This window comes from Vigna umbellata, chromosome 9, assembly GCF_029865625.1.
Source record: "Vigna umbellata cultivar VRB3 chromosome 9, Vumbellata_1.0, whole genome shotgun sequence".
NCBI lineage: Eukaryota > Viridiplantae > Streptophyta > Magnoliopsida > Fabales > Fabaceae > Vigna > Vigna umbellata.
Window position 1 is genome coordinate 16843895 of NC_142173.1, and position 23982 is coordinate 16867876.

Here is a 23982-nt window from a genome sequence, read left to right on the forward strand (position 1 = left end):
GAAAAATATTTTTCATGTGACAGGTTACTTTGTCTCGTTAATGTTTTTAGGTTTGGGATCCTTTTCAGCACATTCATATCCAAGTGGACAACCATCATAATATAATCAATTTTGTAATAAAAAAAAACCTGAGTTCAATATTATTATTTTTTTTGGAGAATTGGAATAATGTCAATGAAGAAGTGGTGTTGTCCTTTATATGTTCCTGCATAGTAGGGTAGTTGTGGTGTATATATTCAGCTTATAACAGCCATTAGTTTATTTCAATAATATATATTAAAAAGTAAATTCTACTAGATGTATACACATCAACTAATCAATGCTTATAAATAAAAAAAAAAACTATTATACTTAATCCTTTAATTATAGTTTCAAGCTTGATTGCAATTTAAATAAGTAGTCACAATTAGAAGAAAAAATAAAAAAGATAGTGTACCTACCAAAAAAACAAAAATATCTCTAAATTAGGTAAAAATAAATAATAAAAATATTTGTATACTAGAAAGAAAAAATAAATATTTTGTTAAGAATCTGTATTGAGGAGGATAATATCTGAGTTGTTGCTATAACTGAGAATATTTTACAAAGAGATATGATTTATTGTATTTTTGAAGTCAAACTGGAATATGTCAATATACAATGATGAATATATCCTTCTAAAAATTCTTATTGTTAACTTCTTACAAGATAATGTATGCTGCCGTAAATTCAATAAATATCTCATAACCTGTAGACAGTTTCTGCATTATTTTCTCTATTTATTTCTCTCTAAGACTATGTATGGTTTTATTCAACTTCATCTGTGACAGCCTTGTTCATTCTTATTTGGATTCAACACTTTGTCTCTGACCTTCTTCTACCTTCAAAATGCATAATAACATAAACATTTTCTGAATTTGGACACCACAATCCATGTTTCCACATGTTTTGTTGAAAGACTCCATTTTCTTTAATCTAACATTATAGAGTGTCATGCATATTCCTTCTGTGCAATTATAACTATACTAACAATGGAATCACCAAACAAAACCATCTGGTGAGTCAATGTGAGGGGAAGAAAAGTGGTGTGGAATAATCTCTCTGAAGTTTCCCTTCCATGATTCTCACTTTGCTCATCTTCTCTTCACACCAGTGCAACTGCTCTTCACTCAATTCACTCATTCTTAAAACCCTTGACACAACTTTTAGGTCTGTCAGAGCCATCAAAATATCCATATCCTTTTCCACCTTTAACTTTCTCTTCCTCAAGCATTTCCCTGCATGGTTAAGATCTTTAACCTTCACCCTCTTCTGTAGATTAGGTGGACACAAAAACATGTGTCAGAAAACTGAATTAAAAACAAATGTTGAAGAACAACTGCTTTGAAATTTGAATCTTGCCTTTTGGTTAACCTTCTTCATTAGTCCCAGTAGTGTTGGATCAACTGTGCCTCTTTGGTTTCTCCTGAAGTAGGCTGCAAGGATCTGACAGGGTTTTTCTTTGTCATTCTTTAGAAAATTCATGAATGTTTTGATCCCATCCTCCATTATCTTCAGAAATGAAGCTGATGATATTTTGCATTGAAAACCACCATCCTTTTGATCTTCCTCTAATTTTTTTAAAGAAAATTAACAAAAGTACATAATTATTTCACCTTGTGACATGAGATGTGCTACTATTAGAGGAATGAAAACTAATATTCCTACCTTGATATTCTGGCACTAGAAGCAATTTGGGTGCCAGAAGTCTCATTCTAGCATAGATTTCAGGTCTCCTACCGTGCTCATAAGGCTCATTCTCAATGTATCTCTGTAACAAAACCCGAAACTGCTGGAATTGTTGAGCAACTGTGGCAGAACAACCCGTGTCATTGTCCTGGCGTGAGGCATGTTTGGAACGAAAATTTTTGTAGTTCCAACTAAGGGCTTCCCATGTCAAGCAAATTTGTGCTACGTATGCAGCCTCTAGTTCACGATATGGGTTGTGACCAACATCAACAGATTTTTTATTTATAGTCTGAAACTTGTACACAATACGCTCTGACATTGATCTTGGAGACATTTGGATGGACCTTAATGACTCTGAAATATTGGATTAATAATTTTTCTTATAAGTAATGCACTTGGAATTAGAAAAAAGATTGTTACCTGTTTCATGAAGTTTCTGTGCACTAATTCTGTCTAGGATTGCCATTTCTTCATCATATTTTTGGAACAATGTGTACGATTCCCACTTGGGGCAACTTCTTCTGGATGAAGAAGAAAATGCATCCTCCTCAGTCTCGGAATCCCTGCAATTGATGGAGCTCTTCCATTTAGAGGACTCATCATCCTTCTCTTCAACCATCAACTTCTTACTCTGCAACTGGGTAGAAGCAAAAACAAAGAATCTCTCATCCCTTGCAGCGTTTGGCTCTTGCACCTTCTTGTTTCTGATAATTTCAACGCTAACGTGATCGTCTGCATAAAGTAACTAACATCAGAAACTTTACCTTGTAGAAATGGAGCATGTAAGAGTATCACCACAACTATAATCTTAAATTTTGGATTTAGGCCTAACTCAACCAAAAACTAGTTCATAAGGTTTACACTTACCATTGAATATCTCAAATTTAAACTTTGCATGATTAATAGCAAGTCATCTGATAAGCTTGAAAAAGTTAGAATTGGAGTTTAACTAAATCCAAAAATTATATACATAATACGGTTTTTACACTACCATAACACTAATATAAAATGGTGATACATAAGGTATAACGTAAGGAGATACCGTCATGGTGTTTTTTTCCTTTGTACGCGTTGAGGTTGAAGGGGGAGGTGTTCCTGCTTTCAACTTTGGTAACTTTGGTAGATTTTGGAACAGAATCAGAATCTCTTGCTGTAAAGTCTTCTTCGACCGTTTCTGCCTCTTCATTGTCGAAGTCAGAAACTTGCGGAGACTTATGGAGAGACAACGTTTCAGAATAATGGTTTTCTTCTGACTCTTCATTCAAGCTCTCTCTGGGGCTTACGAATTCTTCCGAATAAGAATGAGTCCTTTGATGCCTCTCATTGTGCACAAACACAGGAACTCCTTTCCCACAAGTGATGTTTTCTCCCTCGGTAGAATCAACACAAGAATACCCTTCTTGAGTATCTTCTTCTTCTTCATCCTCGGTGTACACATATTCATATTCTTGATCCCTGCTACACACAAAGAAAAAAGGTACAAGTGAGAGTGTGGAGGCAGAAGAAAACGTGTAATGAAGAGATAGAGAAATGGAGAAGACCTTTGGATGAAGGGGTATCTGCCTGAGAAGGTGAAGAAGGTGAGAAGGAAAACGGCAGAGGAGAAGAGAAGGAGAAAGAGAAGGTGAAGAGGGCTTGAGACATTGTAGAATAGTTTAAGAAGTGCATCTTCTTTGGGACATAGCAGCATTTTCTTTATTAAGTGGCCTTGCGTTGCTTTCGTAATATGTATCCTTCTTGGTCAAATCTGAAATGTCAAAATCTCTAATATCCCTCAAATGCTGCATGGCCCTGGTTATAAGCCCTAAGCACCATGGACAAACCTGTCGTGAACTTCACATGGTTTAGAATGTCTTCTTTCTTACAACAAGATCTACGAGTCTTCTAGTAGGAGCATAGCATGCAAATTTTAATATTATTTTATCAGAGAAAGACACTAAGCCTTCGTTTTCTGCATTTCACAGAAATGATCTTTCACTCGTAAGAGGTATCCACACACATTTTTATAACATTTTTTTTGGCTTTTCATTTGATCATCCAAATTTAGTTCACAAAATAGGGTCCCTCATGATCATGATATAATTAAATACTACCTCCACTCCTAGTTATAATAAGACATACATATCTTAAAACAAGTTGTTATAATCTTTTTACTAAACATTGTACAGTTTTCATATAATATTACGAGAGTTTAATTGTAATGTGCAAGCCATTATTATGGGAATTAAATAACGCAAGGGGTATAATATTTATTCTGCTTTTAATGAAAAAAGTACGCAGGTAACGTTTTGTAGTGTGTATTTGAAGTAGAAAATCCAGTGTAAGAGAGGGTTCTTTTTCCTAGAAGAACAAAAAGCAAAAGAAGAGACCAAAACCGAGACACACGCATAGGTAGACAAACATGAAGTGCACTTTATTAAAGAATTACGTCACAAGACAATCTTGGAGGAGAAGTGCTTCGAATTCATACATTGTTTAACTCAATAGATACTGTTTCTGAGTTCTGATTCTTCCTATTCCAAAACAGGAAATAGTTTTTTTTTTTGTTTAATATTATTCCTTACCTATTGATTGAATAAAGATCCATTTGAGAAAAGATAGTAGAGTTGGGTGTGTCACTTGCGAATTCTTGTGCCAACACTCTCTTTATTGATCCTTGTCTTTAACGTGGTTACTAAGATTGCAGGCTCAGGAGGAAAAAGTGATATTAATTGTATGATTATTATTTAGAGTTTAGCCAACCTGATAATGAAGGTAAAAAGAATGAATAAGCTAAATGGTATAATAATTGATAAATATGTTTGGGACGTAGGGTCGGGTATAGTCATAAACATCTTCACACCTTTTTTTTTCAACTTAGCTCAGGTAATTTTGAATATTTTTAGTTTAAATTCTTCCTTGCACTCAAAATACTTGTCAAAAACAAATATTTAAATTTATGGTAAATCTAATTACCTATCTTCTTCTTGTGACTTCTTTTTATAGTTTTATGGATGAGTTTGTGATTAGTAAAACTCTAATCACGACTCAATCATGACTCGTTACTTACTAAGTAACACTTAACAGTAATTTTAATTTGAGATAGTGCTTGAAAATGTTTATTGCCGGAAACGTCCGTTCGGTCTCTAATTATTTTCGACCATTCGCTATTTATACTACTTATCTTGATTCTCTAAGTTTAAACATACACCGATCATCTCTGAAATGGACTTATTCATATGGACATATAATACACATACTATGATTATTTAGACACATTTACTCATTATATAAGTTATTATGTTTTGTTACTGCATTTTTCTTTTATATGTAGAAGTTAAACTATTAGCATCTTAATGAGATTACGAGATTTGGGTTGACGTTGTTAATATCTCACAATGTATAAAATCATCACCATCAAGATCTTTATTTATAGATATACACACATTAACCAAAAGTTTGAGCTTCGTGGTGGACGTTACGTGTAGCATATTAGATTAAAGTCTTGATTGGTCCACCGTTCATAATAATGAATTTAGCAACACACCACGGAAGAAAAGATTATTAATAAGTATGAAGAACTTAAGTTGCAACATTCAACATCCTCACGAATCAAAAGAATTTCAATTGTTATACTTTTTGCATTTATTTTGTTGTTTAAATTTCTCAAAGATATTATGACCAATTAATTTATTGCCGGTAGTTTTCAATGTTAATCAATTTTTGTTGACAATATATAGATCATATTTTCGTTTACCTATAATCTTTCTTCATGCGTACAAGTAAAAAAATAAGTATTTGTTCATAAAATAAATAATTTTACAGTAAGCTTGGAGATAATGTATTTTAAAAATTTATATTATTTTAAAACTCGAATATTTAATATTTGTCTTAATTAAAAAAACTATAACTGTAAGATAAAACAATAATAAGAAAACTAGTTTACATTAGTGGAGAATTTCTAATTGATACATTGTAGTAATTGTAATTTGAATTTACGATAGTTAAAAAGTATTGGTATATCATTATATATGATTTAGTTAATATACCTTTTCTGTTTACTTATATATAAGTTAGTTAATACCTTTTCGTCTCAAAAATAATGTAGCTTTAATCTTTTAAAAAATAATTCAAAATAATTGATATTTTCAGTATTCAATGACGCATTAATTTTTTATTTTTAAGTTGTTCCTAAATTAATTACTTATCTGTTTAAACAAAAGCAAAAACAAAATTATTTTAGTAATATCATTTATAAAAAGTAATAGTATGATAGCTACTTTATGTTTTAATTATAATCATAATTTGTATTAGTTATTATACATCTCCAATTAAACATTATAACTAATACAAAATTTTAATTTATTTTAAAAAGTATCTCACTTTTAAGGTTTTTCGGTTTATTTTTTATTTAACTTAATAATATATAATACTACAAGAATTTTGTTTACTACTAATGGAAAATTACTCACGATCAATAATTTGTTAATAAACTTTAATTTAGTGACAAATATTTCTAACGAAGTTCAAATTTAAATTTATTGACGAATACTTTTGTTTGAAAAGAATGAGTTTGTAAAGTCTGTTGGAAAAATTGTTAAATGAAAGCTTGTCATGAAGGCCACAAAGTGATGTAGAGATTGGTAGCTGACATAGAGGTTTGTCGGTAACGCACACTAGTAATGTCATTAATTGTCAGGAACGTTGATGGTGGTGGTGGTCTGAGTTAAAGAAATAGGTGAGGAAGAAGAAGTTGAGGAAGAGGAAGACAAATATAGAAGGAGAAGGTCTATGAGGATGAAAATGACCTAGACTGGTTGTGGTGGAAGAGGAAAAATAAATAAACAAAAGTGAAAGGGGGAGTGAGGAGGATACTCCTTCACGCATTTTAATAACAAATATAATTGATGTATTTGAGGTCATTTGTACTTACGGACGAATAATAAACTTTTTTGACAATCACTTTATTAATTAATTTATTGGTCGATAATCCGTTGATAAATATGATTTACCAACATATTTTTGTTATTATTGATAGATGGTAATTATTAGAAAAAATTTATTTTTTTAATGTAATATATAATATTAAACTATTTTATTTCAATTTTATTTTTAAAAACTATGTTTAACTCAAAATAATGAAAAAAAAAAGTCATTTGACTACTAACTCCCTAACTTATTTTTTTCAAGAATAGTAATGTTTCAATTAGCTTATCAATCAAACTATTTAACATAACATCCAAATATATTAACATTAAATAATATTCAATCAATTTTGTAAAATTATATTAACATTAAAATTCAGAAGTACCTAAATAAAATATATGATTAAATATGTTTTTTGTTCTTTATTTTGGATAAAAATTAAAATTAGTCAAAATTTCAAATCCAATTCAACTTTAGAAATATGTGGATTTAATTATTTTAACTAAATTTTAGTAAGTTTATTTGATGTTTTAAATGCATTTCATAATAACACTTGCTTACACTTTAAAATGTTAAGTAGAAACACATTTGAAACCATCTTAAATAAATTTAACAAAATTTTAAAAAATTAAATCCACACATTTTATAAGTTGAAAAACTAAATTAATTCAAAATTTCAAAAAAAAACTAATTTTAATTTTCACTAAGAAAAAAAAATTTAACCTAATTGGTTACAAATATCATATAACAATATCTATATTAGCATTTAACAGTGCAATTACTTAATTATTACGAGTAAAACTCAAATACAATTATAATTATTGTAGGAAGACCAATTAATTTTTTTATTGTACTAAAGATTAAAAATTGATTGTACGTTATATAAAAAAATGATATTTTACTAAAACAAAACAAGATATATAAATTTTTTATTTATAAATATTAAATACAAATATTAAACGTTTATATATCAAGTCAATTACAACTAATTTAGATCGGCTTAGTAGATATTGTGATTAATATTACTGCAGTTAGGTGCAAACACAGGGTCAGTGTAAACTGTTAATTAACTTTAAAGGAGATTTAATCATATATGAATTGGAAAAAAAAAATAACATAGAACAACAAGGAAGGTGGTTTTGAATATTTACGGTAGGATTAGACGAGTTAAAAAAAATTAAACCTCAACTAATCAAAATAGCTTAAATATCTAAAGATGTTATTGCAATCCAATGCCAAACATGACTTATTAGATTTATTCTAAATTAATTAATGAATTAAAAAAAATCTTTGAATTTAATTCAACAAGAAGAATTTTATTAATTATAATTAATATTCATTGATATAATCAGTTAAATGCTAAAAAAATAACACGGTTAGTTAAATGAATGGGAAAAAAGGTTACTTGTCTCATAATATTATTCAAACCTAATAGGGTTATTGGTTGGTTAACTTAGAAAAGAAAAAATTGTAAAGATAATTTTTATAACAATGGTTGCAACTGAAAATTGTTGTGTCATTAAAGTTGACTCCGGATCTTAAATCGTGATGGCGGTCTTATCTGTCTTGCTTTAGTCTCCACTAAGTAATTACAATTATAAAACCCTAATTCTAATATATTAAATTGAATTAATCATATTTCTTTTTCATAAGCTAAACAATTCATCGATCAAGTACAACTCAATTATCGCATTACTGCCTTCTTTTATCTTTCATTTGCTTTCACCGCTGTACCATAACACATGCAAAAGGAGATGATTATATTGAACATAACATAATTAAAAATAAAACGAATTTATGCTATGAAAGCATAAACCTCAACCTCAGCTTATAAAATTAAGTTAATTTAAAGTTACTAACTTAGATTTAAAGTTTATTTTTTAAATATAATATCAATTATCTAAAAGAATATTTTTTATAATAATTTCAGAATCATCATAAATGCATTTAACATAAAAAATTTATATTTTTATGACGGTTGAAGAATTGTCATAAAAGAATCACTTCTATATCGATTGGAAATGAATAATCATATAGAAAAAAGCATTAAAAATGTCATGTCCATCAAAGAAAACTTCGTATGATGATGATTAGAGTTTTAATCTTCATAAAATGTGGTCCTATGACGATGATTATAGTTTTAATCTTCGTAGAATATGATACTAATGATTAGTGTTACATATGTCATAAGAAATAATACATGGCGTGTTTAACCTTAACCATTATAGAAAGTATATGTTTTTTTTTTTCATGATTATTCCTTCTGTATTTATATAATAAATACCCTGTAAAATAATATAATTTTCAATCATAAACTTCTAAATAAAATCTCTATGATCTAATATAATACATGATCATAATAAATACCTTACATAATAATCATAGTTCCCAAACACAAATTCTCAATTAAAATGTTAATAATCTAGTATAATATGTAATCATTTACATAACAAATACCACGTTCTATAAGAGAGGTGTACAACTCTAAGAAAGGGAGAGGTGTGTGGTTCTAAGAGAGGCAATCATATTCAAGCATCATGTGGAGGTCTTTATAATTAGTGTCAAAGATGAGGGTGTCGAGATCTTCATTAAGGAGTTAATACTTGCGAAAGTTTGCATTTGTGATTTATGTATTTGAGTTTTATTTTAAGTTTTTTTAGAATTTCTTAAACTTATGTATTTGTATATAGAGATATAAAAAAGTAAAGTAAAATTTGAGTCTTGTCATATGTGAAAGAATTCTCTTGATTCTTAAATTAAAACTCAGATTCTTATAAAAAATTAATATTTTTATGATAAATTTTCATTTAACTATATGTTAGATTGTGATGTCAGTTATTTCTGTCTTATTCTGTATGTTTGTCTAATTTATTTTTGTTGTGTCTCGAATTTAGAAAGGATCATATTTTTTTTTCTAGAAAAATCTTATGAGAGACACATGAAGTTGGGAAGAAAATAATATTCATTCTATAATTATTTGGCTTAATAAGAACAATGAGCTTGTGCTCACTTAGATTGGTTGTTGCCATCCCTATGTATAACGAATGAAAAAGTGAGTAAAACAACGCTGGTTCTAGAATCCCGATCGATGTTCCTAAAAAACGCAGAAAATGAGGGATTCGCAAAGTTTTGGGTAGGATTGAAATTTGGGATGCCTTGAAGATTAGCCATGAAATACGATTGAAAAGGTCCAACGGAAACGTTTACCCTATAGCCAAAGGTTGGTGACCATTTTAACCACTCATAGTAATACTAGTCGACGTAAACACTAACCAAAATAAATAATAATATGTCAATAGTCCACACAAACACCCCTTGCTAACAGTCATTAATCAATGTAAGAGCTGCTAATGTACACATGAAACTTCGTTTTGGTTAAACAAGATCATTTAATTAGCGTACTGAGAGTAATTTTGTTAGAATTTTGAGGAATAACGGTAGGTATTGGGCACTGTTTGATACATGTGTACCTACAGCATCTACAATGAGAGAGAATGTGGTTTGAATTAAGCACACGTTCTGATTGGACTATAGCAGAAGTTTGGCAAAGGTTTTGGTGGGTAGAAATGGGTGAAGGTAGTTGAAGAGGATCATAGTAGACGAAAATCTATATCCCAATTAGGGTGTAACATAGACTCAACCCCCTCGTGCACAAATAATTGCAACTAGCCTTCCTAATAAATACTACACATTTTCCCATCCCTTTATACTAATTGATTATGACACTTTTTGGCTGGATTATTGACTATAACACAAAACGCACAATATTGGACTATTCAAGCTCATATTTACTCTTGGTTTGAGTGAGTAAATACGCGTAAAACAAAGTGGTAGTATTGGAATTAATTCACGATATACGTAACCGAAGCTTGATATATATAGTTATTTAAAATTAATATACAGGAAGAAAAAAACTACATGGTTTTGGGAGAGTTCATGTTTGTCAAAGAGTTAGCTGTGCATGTATTTATTAAAAATAATATGTGGATGCAAGTTGTGAAAAGCGGAGAAGCCATTTATAAGAGCTGTTCATGGTGATGAAAAAGAGCTTATAAATTTTGGATGATCTATTTTCCGTACTATAGTTCTGAAGAAGGTTTTTCAGTTTTGGCAAGGAATCCGTTAATTAATTGGGCTGACAGTTAAGAAGATGGAAGAAAACCTACCTCCTGGGTTCAGGTTCCATCCTACAGATGAAGAACTCATCACATATTATTTATTAAGGAAAGTGTCTGACGTTAGCTTCACATCCAAGGTTGTCGCAGTTGTTGATCTCAATAAATCTGAACCTTGGGACCTCCCAGGTACACTTTTACACATCTTCCTCATCTCTCTTTATTATATACCTGCTTTTCACTCTCTTCAATTCCAAAACCTACACCTATATATATATATATACCTTCTTTTTATTAATATCCTTTTGCATGACCTTGTACTTATGTTCTTTGATTTGCGGTTATTTGCAAGATATTTTACATGTTCAAGTCAGAAAAACAGAAAATATACCTTTTCTGTCTGTTAATTTTCATCATCAGAAGCGTAATTAAATGAGTAAACGAACTTGGTATATGTATATGTCTTGTTCTTCAGACCAATTTCCTCATTTATTTGTAGTGTTATTCAAGAAAATTTGACATTCCTTCTGAATTTTTTGGTGTTGTCTTCTGGAGCATTAATAATATACTAACGTTAGAACTTTAAAGATCATTTTAATATGTTTTAAAACGTTAAAATCTGCAAGTATAATTTTGAGATGCATGCATGTAGGAATAAGTGAGAGATTTGATGTTTGTGATATGAAATAGGTAAGGCTTCGATGGGGGAGAAGGAATGGTATTTCTTCAGCCTGAAAGATCGGAAATATCCGACGGGGCTTCGGACGAACCGAGCGACGGAATCAGGGTATTGGAAAACCACCGGAAAAGATAAGGAGATATTTGGCGGTGGAGTTTTGATAGGGATGAAGAAAACTTTGGTGTTTTATATGGGTAGAGCTCCAAGGGGTGAGAAAAGTAACTGGGTTATGCATGAATATAGACTTCAAAACAAGCAGCCCTATAGATCTTCTAAGGTAAGTAAATCAATGCATTATATATGCATTCACATATATATATATATATATATATATATATATATATATATATATATATATATATACTATATCAATAAATATCATATTCATTTTATAAATACAACAGACATCAATTCTCAAAAATATTCATTTAATTCATAGCAGAATGTTTCATTCATAATAAAATTATAAAATTATTGGAGTTAAAAGCTTTCAATAATTTAATTGTACCAATAATGTTCAGATATCTTATTATGCTTAATGTTGACAGAGAAAATTAATTATTAATTAAACCTTTTTCTTTAAAGATATTAATTGAAAAAAGGCACGTATATATAGCTATTTAAAATAAAATAAATAAATGTATTTTTTTGCTTATCAAAATCACTCTTAAATTTATTACGTGAATTGGATTGGATGCATCAAGAATATATATATACCATTTTCTTGAAATATTCTAATGCATATGTCGAGAAAGCACATGCAATAACTGAGTTTGAAAAATGTTTAAACTTATTTTGAAAATTCAACACATATATATCTTTTACAACAACATAATCAGCTTTTAAACATCATTAAATAAATGTATCAATATAATTATGGTCTTCTTGAAATATCACACGCAAACACAGATTCGTGGTAATTTTGGTTGTTTCTTGGTAATAACTTGGTGTACTTAAATATTCATATATAGAGTCATATATAACTGAAATAAAGTACAATCTATTTACTTTAAATGGAAAAGTGTATTTTATAAGATAAAGCACAGTTATAGTTTATAGGCATTTATTAAAAAATAACAAGTTGAATTAAAACGAAAGTTATCTATCATGCATAGTTTTTTATCTGAGATGGTTTTGTTAACTTCTGCAGGAAGAATGGGTGATTTGCAGAGTCTTCCAGAAGAGCTCAGCACCAAAGAAAGCGCAGCAGACATCATCCTCTCAACCATCTCAAGAGTCTCCTACCTCAATGGCGAATGAATTTGGTGATGCAGACCTACCAAATCTGAATAGCATTGCAAATTCATCTAGTGTTGCAGCACAAATTTACAACAGCACTGGTGATCCCAGCAATGTCAGCACAAACATGAACTCGACCATGAATTGGCCTTCTGCAACTGAGCTTCCATCTCTTCCATGGCCTTCTGGGTTGATGCTGAATCCAAACCTTTCTGTCAATTCATTGCTTCTCAGGGCATTGCAGCTTAGGAGTACATATCAACAAAGAGAAGCTGCAACTGGTGATCACTTTGCAACGTACGTTCCTCAAACATTTCCTCACAATAATATTGGAACTGATAATCTCACTCCAAATCTCAGTGTCTCAGCTTCTTCCAGAGCTTTAGAACTGCAGGAGCAACCATTCAATATGGACTCCATTTGGTGAAGTGCCTGTGTAAATCGTGTAAACCTAGCTTGTGAATTATTGTGCTGTAGATGAAAATGGTTCCATTTCTAAGTTCAATAATGGAATCACTTTCTTTAAGGTTGTTAATTACTACCTTTTCAAGAGAAAACCAGACTCAACTCTTGATGTTGTAAACATTACTCGTGCATTGTTGTAATCTGTCAAAGTTTATTGGACTGCTTCTCGGTGGTTGTAGCAACAGAATTAACTTGGATGAGAAATGTGAAGGAAAAATCCTTACAGAACAGTTGCATCCAAGACTTTACTATATTTCCACTAATATGTACAATGAAGTTTAGTTAATTATTATTTTTAAATTCGGAAGCTAGATTATATGTGTTTCATACTGTTTGATATTCATTTTCTCTCTTGCTGAAATAATGAAACTTTCTATAATAGAGAATAAACTTTTTAGATTTCTACAAAAAAGCTTAAAACATTAGTTAGAACAAGTAGAAAGATGAAAAAAAAAATGAAATGAAAAAGAGAACACAATTGACACGGTAAACTATGTTATATATATTGTGTTTCATTTTTATACCTATTGTTGAGACATGAATTTTGTACTAATATATGTAATTTTCTGTATACTACATTAATTTACTTTGAAATAAGCTAAATTCATATTTAATGTGATGTGTGAGATTTGATAGGGAAGTTATAAATGAGTAATCAATGATTATTTTAATTCTACTTAGCCACAAACCTCTAAAGCTAAGTAGGAGAATTTTAAATAACATACTTTTCATTATAATAAAATTTTGAATGAAAAAGATTTGTGAAAAAAAGAATCATAATTAATAATAAAATATTTAGCACATAATAAATTATATTGAAAGTATAGTTACTTATGTTGGTAATAATTTTTATTATTATATATTATTATAATAATAAATATTCTTACAATTAATTACTCAATTTTTAGTTTACGTGTTCCTTATAGATGAAAAATTTAGACAAGGTATCTGTCGGCAATGACACATGGAATATACAATTTATAATATTTTATTATGGTTTGTAAAATCGGTTATTAGTTTTATTGTTTATTTTTTCACAAAATGTGAAAATTTTAAATATAATAACTTCGTAATATTTAATATTAATATAAAAGAAACATGACATTCGGATATGCAGAAATCATCCAACCTATGTTCTATGTTGATAAAGATACGTTGAAGAAATGCGAGTTCAAGTTAGGAAATATACATAGTTGCTTCTAAATATAAATATCAACCTGGACTTCAAATATGAATTTTTGGAATAAATTAAGTGATGCATTTCTAAAATAAATTTTAGAATGTACATAGAATTTTAATGAGTGCATCTCAAAGTGATTTGTAAGCAAACTTAACATCCCACAGATATGTATAAATAAAACTCTCACCACCTAAACTCTATTTTTTATAATTCATGAGTTTAATAGAGTTAGGCTGACTTCTTATCCAATACATATTCAAACTCATATATAATGAAACAATTCTCTATAAAATTACTCTCATTCATACCACAAATAAACAAGAAAATCTTTATAAATCATAAAACACCCTTAATTTCCAATGTTAGAACATTTTACATAGCACATTTATGCTAAGTGTCAGCACTAATGCTCAAAATCAGCCTAAACAAGCTAATGCCCAACGTCAAGACCACTAGAATTGTATATCAAGTAAGCATCCAACAATGGTTAGTGTCCCAAACCCCACTTGCACTATTCACAAACATGTTAATACTTGAACAAAATAATAATAATAAACTTTCCTTTTCTTTACAAAACTATTCTTTGACTAAAAAAATGTTTTCTTTATTCCTCGCATAATGATCTAAATATACAAACAAACTTTAATTAAAAATTTAAGCATATTTTACAAACAAGAAGAAATTCACATTTGAGTTATTTTAAGTCATATATATATTAAACTTCAAATCTCATTAAACTCAAAACACTCGTTGACATAAAAAAACAAAAATTATTCTTACTCCAATTGAATGAATAAAATTCTCTATCAGAATTAATTCTATAATATTTAATTTTTTAAATAATGAAGGTGTTACAATTTTAAATAGAAGATAAAGGAGAATTTTAGAAAAATTATAAAAAAAATTATAACTTTTATAAAATAAAACTCAATTAATAGAAATTCTATTTATAATCTTCACCTTTTATTAATAAAATAATAAATATTTGTTTTTTAAAAATCACTCCTACTCCTAAATTATTTTCTAGATTCTTAGATGAATAACACTCAACATTTCATATTTCTAAATATAATTAGATTTTATGCAACTTAATTATTTTAAATAAAATTCAAAAATATATAATTATATGTTTAGCATATGAAATATAAAATTTTGATTTTAATATAAAAATGTTTTAGTTCTTCAAAATTTATATATATATATATATATATATATATATATATATATTCTTCATCTTTAATATTAAAATTCAAGTTTAGATGAGATTTTCAAAACTATTCTTAAAATTTATTATTAAAAATTAAAATTTAATATTTCATTATATTTAAAGAACTAAAAGCAGTTAATTTTTTTTTATTTATCCAACTTATATTCAAATAAAATTCTATTTGTTAATAAATTTTAACGTAATTCATATAAAATATACAATTTAATCTCATAATTATAAAATACTTTCTAAACGAAAATGAAAATCATTGTCACTGAATATTTTTTTGTAGATAATAAAGTTGTCTTTCTAATCAGTGTCTGTGTAATATTGGTTAAAATATCGATAACGCTTTAATTAAAAGTAACACATCGATTAAAAATCACAGTAAAATTAGTCATAACACTTTTACTAAAATATTCTTATCTTTAATTTCTTAACTCGAACACAGAAACAGTTATCAACTTTGACCTAAATAAAATTGATATATTATGAGTTAGCAATGTCATGTGTGAGCACGATTCATTTACAAAGACAAGCCTGATAAGATGTTTAACTTTATTTATTAGGTTAAACAAGCATGCATTTAATAATTTACAAATATATAAGCTTATCTAGTTATATTTGAGGTTATACCTAGCACTAAGAAGAATGAAAAGCATCCGTAAGGATGGGGTCAGAATGTACAAGAAAACATAGCTTATCCATGCCTCAAGAACTTTGAAGGAATAGGACTCCAGATATTCTATTCTTAACTGCAGACAGACGATCCATTCAAACTGCTGTCAGTAAACCTGCCTCTTCATAAGCCAAGGATACTATGCTGGCAATTAAAAGGAAAAGACTATGTCGTGTTTATAAAACCAAAAAAATAAGCCTCAAGAAAATTTTAGATCAATTTTTTAAAATTCAGTATATGAAAATCACAATTATGAACCTACAAGCGATCGAAAGCAGAGTTTATATATACCTAGCTGGCTGCAGGCAATGGCAGAAGTCACTCAGGAGGAACTAACTTCATTGCAAAATGTAAACCTGCCTTCATAGATTTGAAACCCATCCTTTTCAAAGTACTAAAATTCAGAATTCTTATCATTGTAATCACTGTATTCCTCGCCATTGAAATCACCATAATTGTCATCTCCGTCAGAGAATCCATCCTCACTCTGCAGAACAACCCCACCAGTAGATAGTTAATTTTCACTCTGATCAAAAACTAATTTGCATTTTAGTTTCTTTTCGTCAATCGTTCACATCTTAAGCCTCTCTCATATGATAATAAATTTAATTATAAAATCTCACTGGACTCTATACGTTTTCCATATAAGATCCCAAAGTTGGTATCCAGACCTTTTATAAGAAACTGAATTACAATTACAAGAAAATACTACATGCAGGTGTTATTGTTTCGCGTTAAAATGAAATTACTAAGAATATCATAAGCGAATACTTTACATGCGACCAACTAATCCATTTAGGTAAATATAAATAATGAAATTATGATAAGTGAGTACTTACAAGTTCTTTTTTCATTTTTTCTATTTTTTCCCCCAATTCAGTTACATGTTGACTCAGAGCCTGCACAAGTTATTCAAGATTAAACGATACACCACAGATACAAAAATGAGAAAAATAGATATGTAACTTAAAAATAAAATAAAATAAAATTGGAACCTCGTGCCGTTGCATGGCTATTGACCGCTGCAATGCCTTTGCCTTTGTTAGAAGGTTTCTAGGCCTTAGAGTCATAGGTCGCCTATAATTCTTTCCACGATAGTAAATAAGAGAAAATCCTTTAGGAATTTCATCTATTGCTACTAGTATTCCACCACTCTCATATTCCAGTAACCTAGCCGTGTCTTCAACAAAAGCAAGGGTCTTTTGTTTTGTTATTAATTTAACAAGTTCTCGATGCCTCCAGTGCAGATGCATGTTCTCAATGACACCATCGAAAACACCACGTATACCTGCAGATTATCATTAACAGCTGTTCATACTGTGCATCATTGTAATAAAGAAACTTTTATACAGCCACATGTTACTCACCAAGAGGCAAGTATGCCTTCATTCTTAAACCAACTGAACGGAACATAACACGTTCTTCATCTGTGATTGTTTCCTTGTCATAATCAGGACCAACTGGAACCAAAGATACTTCTATTTTCGCTAATAGCTTTTCTGCTCTAAGCCTTTTGGCTTGGGCCTGTTCATGCATTTAGAGTTTTAAATATTAATTTAGCAAATTAAAGTTAAACATGAACTTTATAAAACTGAAAGAAGACAAGCATGTACCCCAGTTAGTAAAATGATAAGTTGAAACTTGAAGGATTTACATTGACACTAATCCAGAATTCCAACCTAGGGCTATCTCTAAGTCTTATCAATATTTATGCCCCTTTTAGTGCCACTTCTCATGTCACGGTTCCATTAAAGGATCAGATGCTGAGTTTTACTAAAGACTAATGCACGCAATAAAGTTACCACATTTCTAAGATTCAAAAGCCCCTCATGCCAAGCTGAACTTTATAGACTGAGTACCAAGGGTCGTTAAATATTTTTTTCTACACCAAATTATTGAAAGGTCCATTCCAAAGCTTTCATCACTGAAATATAACCCCTAAAAGGCAAACATAACATCCTAAATTTTTGGAAACCTAAAAGTAGGTTACAGTATTTAACTCCAAGAAGTCAAGATCTTGCAACGAAAGGAGATCCAACGAAAATTATGACATCTCAATAGTTCCACTGATAATGACCCAACAACAACCTAATGGTAATCTGCAGAATATTCCAACAAGCCTCTTCACAGTGAAAGTATGACTACTCCAGTTTGATTCCAACAAGCAAGGCACTATCAATATAACACGATTACTTTCCCAAGCATATATAATATAACCTTCACAAAACCAGTAGATACTTACAACAGCTAGTTTACATTCAATTTTTTTGGCAAGCTTAGCATTCTTGGCTTTGGCAACCTCTTGCCTCATCCTCTCACGTTCTTCAGTAGATATATCCCTTCCCCAGCATGCCTGAGCCTCATAGAACTCAGCCAATGATCCTGCTTGGGATTTTGATTCATCTTCCCTTGAAGGAGCTATGTCATGAACTTTGCACCGCACCTTCTCCTCAACATCCTGCACATGTTTTGTCATTTCCTGTCTTTCAGCAATAACAGCAGCCACACTGGTTGGAACAAAGTCCTTCCCACGATATATTACAATGTAATATTTGTTCCGCAGGAGTAAAGTACCTCCTGTTAATTTCTGCACCATGAAAGAAAAACAAACTAGTCGATGAGCATGAATTAGCAACAAAAGAATGCACCATTTGACTATGTAAATAAAATTTAGCATTTACACACAGACTCAATGCAGAAAAACAGATTAGCATCTTCAATATAATATTCATTTGTATGAGAAAATAAAAATAGTTCAACACTACCTAGTGAATGATATTTTGACAACAACAATTGGAGAAAATGGATTAGCTCAAGTATATAAAAAAAAATTCATTACTCTTCGCTTTCTTATTTGCTAACTGAAACAGTTGATGGAACAGGCAAACTGACTAATTCTCAAAGATAAAATCATAAAGCAATTGTAAATTTTGCTGGTGACTATTAGTTATTATATCTCAATTAACCAAAACTATAGCCAACAGCTTCAGAAAAAGAATCAAGGATACTTAATTCTAACAAATACCATATTTGGTGTGCACCATTGAAGACTTAAGGGGCCTTTGACATATTAACAGCACCATTAATTCTAATAATTCAATCGTTCAGATTTTCCATTTTATTAGGCTCAGCAACCCATTACACATTCTCAATTGCACAAGCAACTAACACCAAATATGAAATTACAGAGCACAAACCTTCAGCTCCTGAGCCATCAGTTCATTGTTTGTATTCACAATACCACGCTTGACTCCAATCTTTGCAACTAAACTTTTCTCCCACAGCCTGAGAATAGCAGATGCCAGACCTTGAAGATTTCTATTTCTCCCTACATAAAAATCAGCACAAAATTCATATTAGTAAAAGGAACAAAAATTCAACAAAACAGCATAGCAGCCAAACATTACCCAAGGCAAAGTGACAAGGAAGAGATTTAGCAAGTTTCCGCATATTCGTGAGTTCATCATTAGTCAGTCGTGGATGCATTCCAGCAGGAAGAAGCCTAAGAGGCGTCTTGTAACCAGGAACTGTGGGGGGAAGTAAATCAGCATCAATTGGAAGTATTCCAGTGCCCCACCATTCAACAAAACGAGGACCAAACCCATCAAGCATCCTGTTAAACTCCACTTCTTCTGGAGTCATGTTCTCCTCCTTCCAAAAAACTGCCTCACTCTTTGCCAGCATCAGCGCCGCGTCCCCGGCTGCTGGCACAGGAATTCGATCATCTCCTTCCTTTTCAATCGGTTGCATCGGCCCTTGGTAATTTCTACCTCGGTACACCCACATATAACTCCCCGACCTCCATATAACTAACCCTCTAGTTCTACACTGCGAAAGGTCACAACAATTCAGTTCACAAATTATTCAACACTCAACACAACATGATATATCCTTTCCCACACCAAGCCTAAGTAGGTGCAAGGATTCAAATTGAATCATTCAAAAATCATATTGACTAAAGTAATTTTAAGTAAATGTTCATATGTTTGGTTTCATGTAGAGAATTTGATTTCGAAACTAAAATTAAGTTTTAAGTTAAAAAAACTGTAGGTGACTTGCATTGCATTAAATAAAAAATCTTATTCAGAATGTTGAATTTTACTACTAACTTGCTACTACAATAAAATATCAAAATGTAAATCACCAATTTTAACAAAACTAAATTTCGCAATCAGTTCCATTTAAGATCAATTTTGCAAATGCTCATCACTCAAACACAAGAACATTAGTTATTAACACAAATAGGGATTGCATTGTTAAGGAAAAAACCTCGACAATTTGATGAGCCAACTTCATGTTCTGAGCAAGAAGCTCGTGAAACTTGAGTCTCACCAACTCGCAGTTGCTCCACTGCCGGTGAATCTTGTCGAGCACGGCTCGCGTCAGGCCAGCTTTGGGGATAGTGACCTTCTCCTTAAGACTCATTCTCAGCGTTCGCAACCGCCGCAGCTCCTCCTCCTCCAGCGTTTTCTCCGCCAGCGTCACTGCATTAACACTCTTCTTCTTTAGTTTCTCCTTCTGCTGTTCCTCGTGCTCCTCGCACTCTTCCCCCTCTCGCTTGTCCCACGGCAAAAGCACCTCATCGGGACGAAGCCATTCGCGACGCAGGAAATCGTCGTCATCGTTGTCGGCGTGGTCGGCGGAGGCTAACCCTAAGTTGCGCAAACGTAGGGCGATTCTCTCGATGGCGTTGGTGGTTTTGTCAGCGTGGCGGGGAGTGGGAATAGGGGCGAACAAATCATCGTTGTCATCGTGGCAAGTAGTTGGGAGAGAGGAGAAGGTGTTGAGAGCACGAACGCGAATGCAAATTCCTACTGGGAATGTGAATTTGAATTTGGAAGAGGCGAAGAGAACGTAGGAAGAGGGTATAGCGAGTGGAAGTGATGATAGTAAAGCATTTGTGACGTTCAAACGCATTTTCAGTTACAGCAATCAATTTTCATTTTCACTTTCTTCCAATGGAAAGAATCAAAACTCAAGACAGCGAGAGAAAGATTAGACTACAAGGCTGCACCAATTCCTGTGGGTTATGTCTAGATTCGCTACTCTGTAGGAACTGAACCTGTACAACACATTCTAGATATTTTATACCGTTAAGTTAATATCTCTTTGAATAAAAACAAAGTTTAATACGTTTTGAACTTAGTATAAAATATTTTACATCGTCGACTAATAAAAAAAAATATTATTATAACTGGCATAATACAATTAGTATGACTGTGTTAACATATTTATTAAAATAAATAAAAATTGAATACATACAATAATTTTAATTTTATATACATTTCAAAATCAAATTATTTATATTTTAAAATTTAAAATTCAACGCATAAGGTAATATCATAACAGTGTAGAACTTTACACGGAAGGAAAAGGGATTTATGTTTTATAATTTGACAAACTGTAGAGGAACATAAACTTATTGCAAATTCTTGATCAATTACACATGTGAACCGTTGCTGTGTAGCGGGGAACTACACAAGAATTCTTTGATAAATGTGTACGGAGTTTGTACGTAATGATTCCCATAAGCAATATATTACAAGAGAATGATAAAAGAATCTAATGTTAATGATAACCTTAGAGAGATGATGCTACGAGGATCAATTAATTTCCATTTTGAGAAGGACTGCTAGAGAGGGAAGAAGAAGAATTGAGGATCTCTTGACCCAGTTCATTTATTTTGCTGAGAAGAAGCATTTGCTCGGTCTCCAGCTGTGCTACGTACCCTTCCATTGTATCCTCTAGACTTTCTAACTCGCTCAAAGTTGATGTCAGTCCTTCAAGATTTCCATCCTCTATTAATGATCGAAACTTTTTCAACATCTCTCTCATCTGATAAAGAGTTCAATTTCAATAGTTTGTCAGAATTGCAGAGTAAAGATTTCCAATTAACAAGCCAAGCAATAACATAAAGATCGACCAACAATAGACAAATGAAACTAAACCATAGACACGTTTTTACTCACTGAATATGGACAAAAGAGAGTTTGATTGTGAAATCGTAATAGATATGCATTGCCTTTCAAGGCAACCATTAGTTCATTCTCAGAGCAGAAAAAGTAATATTACATATTGTATATGTACAAATAAGTGTTTTCTAGCATGCAGGATGAACTCACCTGGGTAGGAATTTGATGTGATTTACTTAAAGAAGATGGTTGAGAGTCTAGGGAACTTTTTGTTTGCATTTCTGGAACTTTTCTGGTAATTTGGATGTGTATCTCGCCACTTTTAACCCCTTGGAGAGGTATCCATTTGTCAGACATCTGGTTTGGAGGTAACCTTTGATATTCTACAACACATTCCCCTATACTTGATGTGGGTAGTAAAGCATTATGGTCCCTAACATGCAGTGTCAGGGGACTACCATCGTCAAGGAACTCTAAGGTTTGGTTCCAACGAGGATTGAGTGTTTTGTGTATAACCTGCCACACAGTGCCACACGCAGAAAAAAAAAATCAAGGCTTGCAAGAGTGAAACATCAAGAACATGCAAATGCAACTGAAATTGAACTTGTGAAAATAACTGTCGTAACAAATGAATGGAAAGGTACAACAAAAAAACATCTGAATGAGAAGACCAGAGATTCCCCTCTGGAGAGTATTCTAAAAAATTGAGATGGTATATGTTTGCCCTTATTATTAGTCTTTTACCACATATATAATCATCAATTAATGGCAGCCCAATGAAAATGCAAAAAGACAAGATTAGCAATTTATAATCACAAATGTGCCATAACCATCGGTATCATGCAGAAGAAACTACAGTCATAATCATCTTTAGAGTTCTAACCTTTGTCCTCCGCTTCAAGTTCCCATAGTTCACCCTCACATAAGGATCACTTGTCCCTCGAAGATCGGCAGCAATAAGGTCTCTTGCTTCAATCACAACAAGTTCTATCCAACCATTGGCTGAATTCTGTGTATATTAAAGGATTAGTACATGCTAGAGCTTGCAAAGAAAATACGGCCAGAGAAAACTCCGCATGGGTAAATAATTGAAGTGATAATAGACTTAGTATTAGCTTTGTACATCATTTTGCTTTATAACTTGTTTAAAAGAATTGCTAATTTCCTGTTGAAAAAACTTACCCTTGATCCTTCTTGGTCCTCAACCCTAACTACTTCAATTTTAAGTCTTAATTCACCAGAACTCACTCCTTCAAGTGGGATCCATTCATCCTTGATTGACCCGTCCCCCAGTCCTTCCAAATTTACATTTGCAGTACCAATATTTTCATCTCCAAAAATTTCTTCACTGAAGCATTTTACATTTAGGTATTCATCACCATCATTCTCATCAAAATCAAATGATTCATTCCAGGAAGGATTTGTAGTAGTAGGAGGAGCAACCTTTGTTCTCTTACCAACCTGAAAAGATTATAACAACAGAATAAGATAGTGTTGTTATGAACATTCATTGCGTAGGTTATCTTTATGTGGCAGAGATCTCACTTAATCAATTAATACTAAAGCATTCAGAATCCAGTAGAGAAAACCAGTGTCACTGACCTTTCCATATTGCAATTTGACGTATGGACTAACTTTTCCAGATCTGTCTTTCGTAACGAGATCCCTTGCTTCTACAATTGTTATCTTAAGTTTCCTTCCAGTTTTTGACAGAAGAGTTGATGATCCAATAAGTGATCGTTGAGAATTAGCACGGAGGTTGTTCAAGCTATGTGAACCATCAGAAAACTGCCACTCTTTTACTACAATCTTCACCTTTAACTGAAAAATGGATTAAAGAGTTAACATGAATAAAATTTTCATTTACTAACAATTTTATTGTGATTCAGAAATG

The 23982-nt window shown here is 31.3% G+C and overlaps 4 protein-coding genes across 6 annotated transcripts; 1 reads left to right on the forward strand and 3 right to left on the reverse strand.

Annotated features, from left to right (window-relative positions):
- Positions 1 to 558: 558 nt before the first annotated feature.
- Positions 559 to 3603, reverse strand: LOC148192737 (uncharacterized). Its single transcript, XM_088097964.1, has 6 exons — positions 3249 to 3603; positions 2750 to 3162; positions 2128 to 2439; positions 1687 to 2061; positions 1381 to 1589; positions 559 to 1290 (listed from the first exon to the last, which is right to left on the reverse strand). The coding sequence occupies exons 1-6, from the start codon at positions 3395 to 3397 to the stop codon at positions 1042 to 1044; spliced, it is 1707 nt and encodes a 568-aa protein (XP_087954090.1). The 5' UTR covers positions 3398 to 3603; the 3' UTR covers positions 559 to 1041.
- Positions 3604 to 10546: 6943 nt separating this feature from the next.
- Positions 10547 to 13421, forward strand: LOC148192738 (NAC domain-containing protein 20-like). The gene is made up of 3 exons (XM_088097965.1): positions 10547 to 10916; positions 11418 to 11683; positions 12557 to 13421. Exons 1-3 carry the CDS (start codon positions 10763 to 10765, stop codon positions 13070 to 13072), a joined length of 936 nt encoding a protein of 311 aa, XP_087954091.1. The 5' UTR covers positions 10547 to 10762; the 3' UTR covers positions 13073 to 13421.
- Positions 13422 to 16022: 2601 nt separating this feature from the next.
- LOC148192739 (CRM-domain containing factor CFM3, chloroplastic/mitochondrial-like) lies at positions 16023 to 21229 on the reverse strand. Of its 3 annotated transcripts, none has more exons than XM_088099105.1 (9): positions 20446 to 21229; positions 19584 to 20004; positions 19374 to 19504; positions 18419 to 18763; positions 17544 to 17700; positions 17172 to 17464; positions 17016 to 17075; positions 16468 to 16663; positions 16023 to 16341 (listed from the first exon to the last, which is right to left on the reverse strand). In XM_088099105.1, the coding sequence occupies exons 1-8, from the start codon at positions 21091 to 21093 to the stop codon at positions 16571 to 16573; spliced, it is 2148 nt and encodes a 715-aa protein (XP_087955231.1). In that variant the 5' UTR covers positions 21094 to 21229; the 3' UTR covers positions 16023 to 16341; positions 16468 to 16570. The 3 variants fall into 3 exon arrangements, with proteins under 3 accessions (XP_087955231.1, XP_087955230.1, XP_087955229.1); XM_088099104.1 differs by having other exon boundaries at positions 16023 to 16252; positions 20446 to 21228; XM_088099103.1 differs by having other exon boundaries at positions 16023 to 16320; positions 20446 to 21228.
- Positions 21230 to 21541: 312 nt separating this feature from the next.
- On the reverse strand, positions 21542 to 23921 carry LOC148192740 (synaptotagmin-5-like; the record flags this gene model as incomplete). Its single annotated transcript, XM_088098141.1, has 5 exons — positions 21542 to 22011; positions 22299 to 22604; positions 22972 to 23097; positions 23271 to 23549; positions 23691 to 23921. Coding segments are annotated over 5 exons (1170 nt in total), but the record flags the coding sequence as incomplete, so codon positions are not given.
- Positions 23922 to 23982: the final 61 nt, after the last annotated feature.

Bases quoted from the DNA above. Each gene is read 5' to 3' on its own strand.
- LOC148192738 (XM_088097965.1), top strand. From the start codon at position 10,763: ATGGAAGAAAACCTACCTCCTGGGTTCAGGTTCCATCCTACAGATGAA. The intron at 10,917-11,417 runs GTACACTTTTAC...GATATGAAATAG, and splicing joins TGAACCTTGGGACCTCCCAG to GTAAGGCTTCGATGGGGGAG. The intron at 11,684-12,556 runs GTAAGTAAATCA...TAACTTCTGCAG, and splicing joins AGCCCTATAGATCTTCTAAG to GAAGAATGGGTGATTTGCAG.
- LOC148192737 (XM_088097964.1), bottom strand. From the start codon at position 3,397: ATGCTGCTATGTCCCAAAGAAGATGCACTTCTTAAACTATTCTACAAT. The intron at 2,062-2,127 runs GTAACAATCTTT...CCAATATTTCAG, and splicing joins ACAGAAACTTCATGAAACAG to AGTCATTAAGGTCCATCCAA. The intron at 1,291-1,380 runs GCAAGATTCAAA...CCTAATCTACAG, and splicing joins TGAAGAAGGTTAACCAAAAG to AAGAGGGTGAAGGTTAAAGA.
- LOC148192739 (XM_088099105.1), bottom strand. From the start codon at position 21,093: ATGCGTTTGAACGTCACAAATGCTTTACTATCATCACTTCCACTCGCT. The intron at 19,505-19,583 runs GTAATGTTTGGC...ATTTTTATGTAG, and splicing joins TCCTTGTCACTTTGCCTTGG to GGAGAAATAGAAATCTTCAA. The intron at 16,664-17,015 runs GTAAGTACTCAC...GTTGTTCTGCAG, and splicing joins AAAAAATGAAAAAAGAACTT to AGTGAGGATGGATTCTCTGA.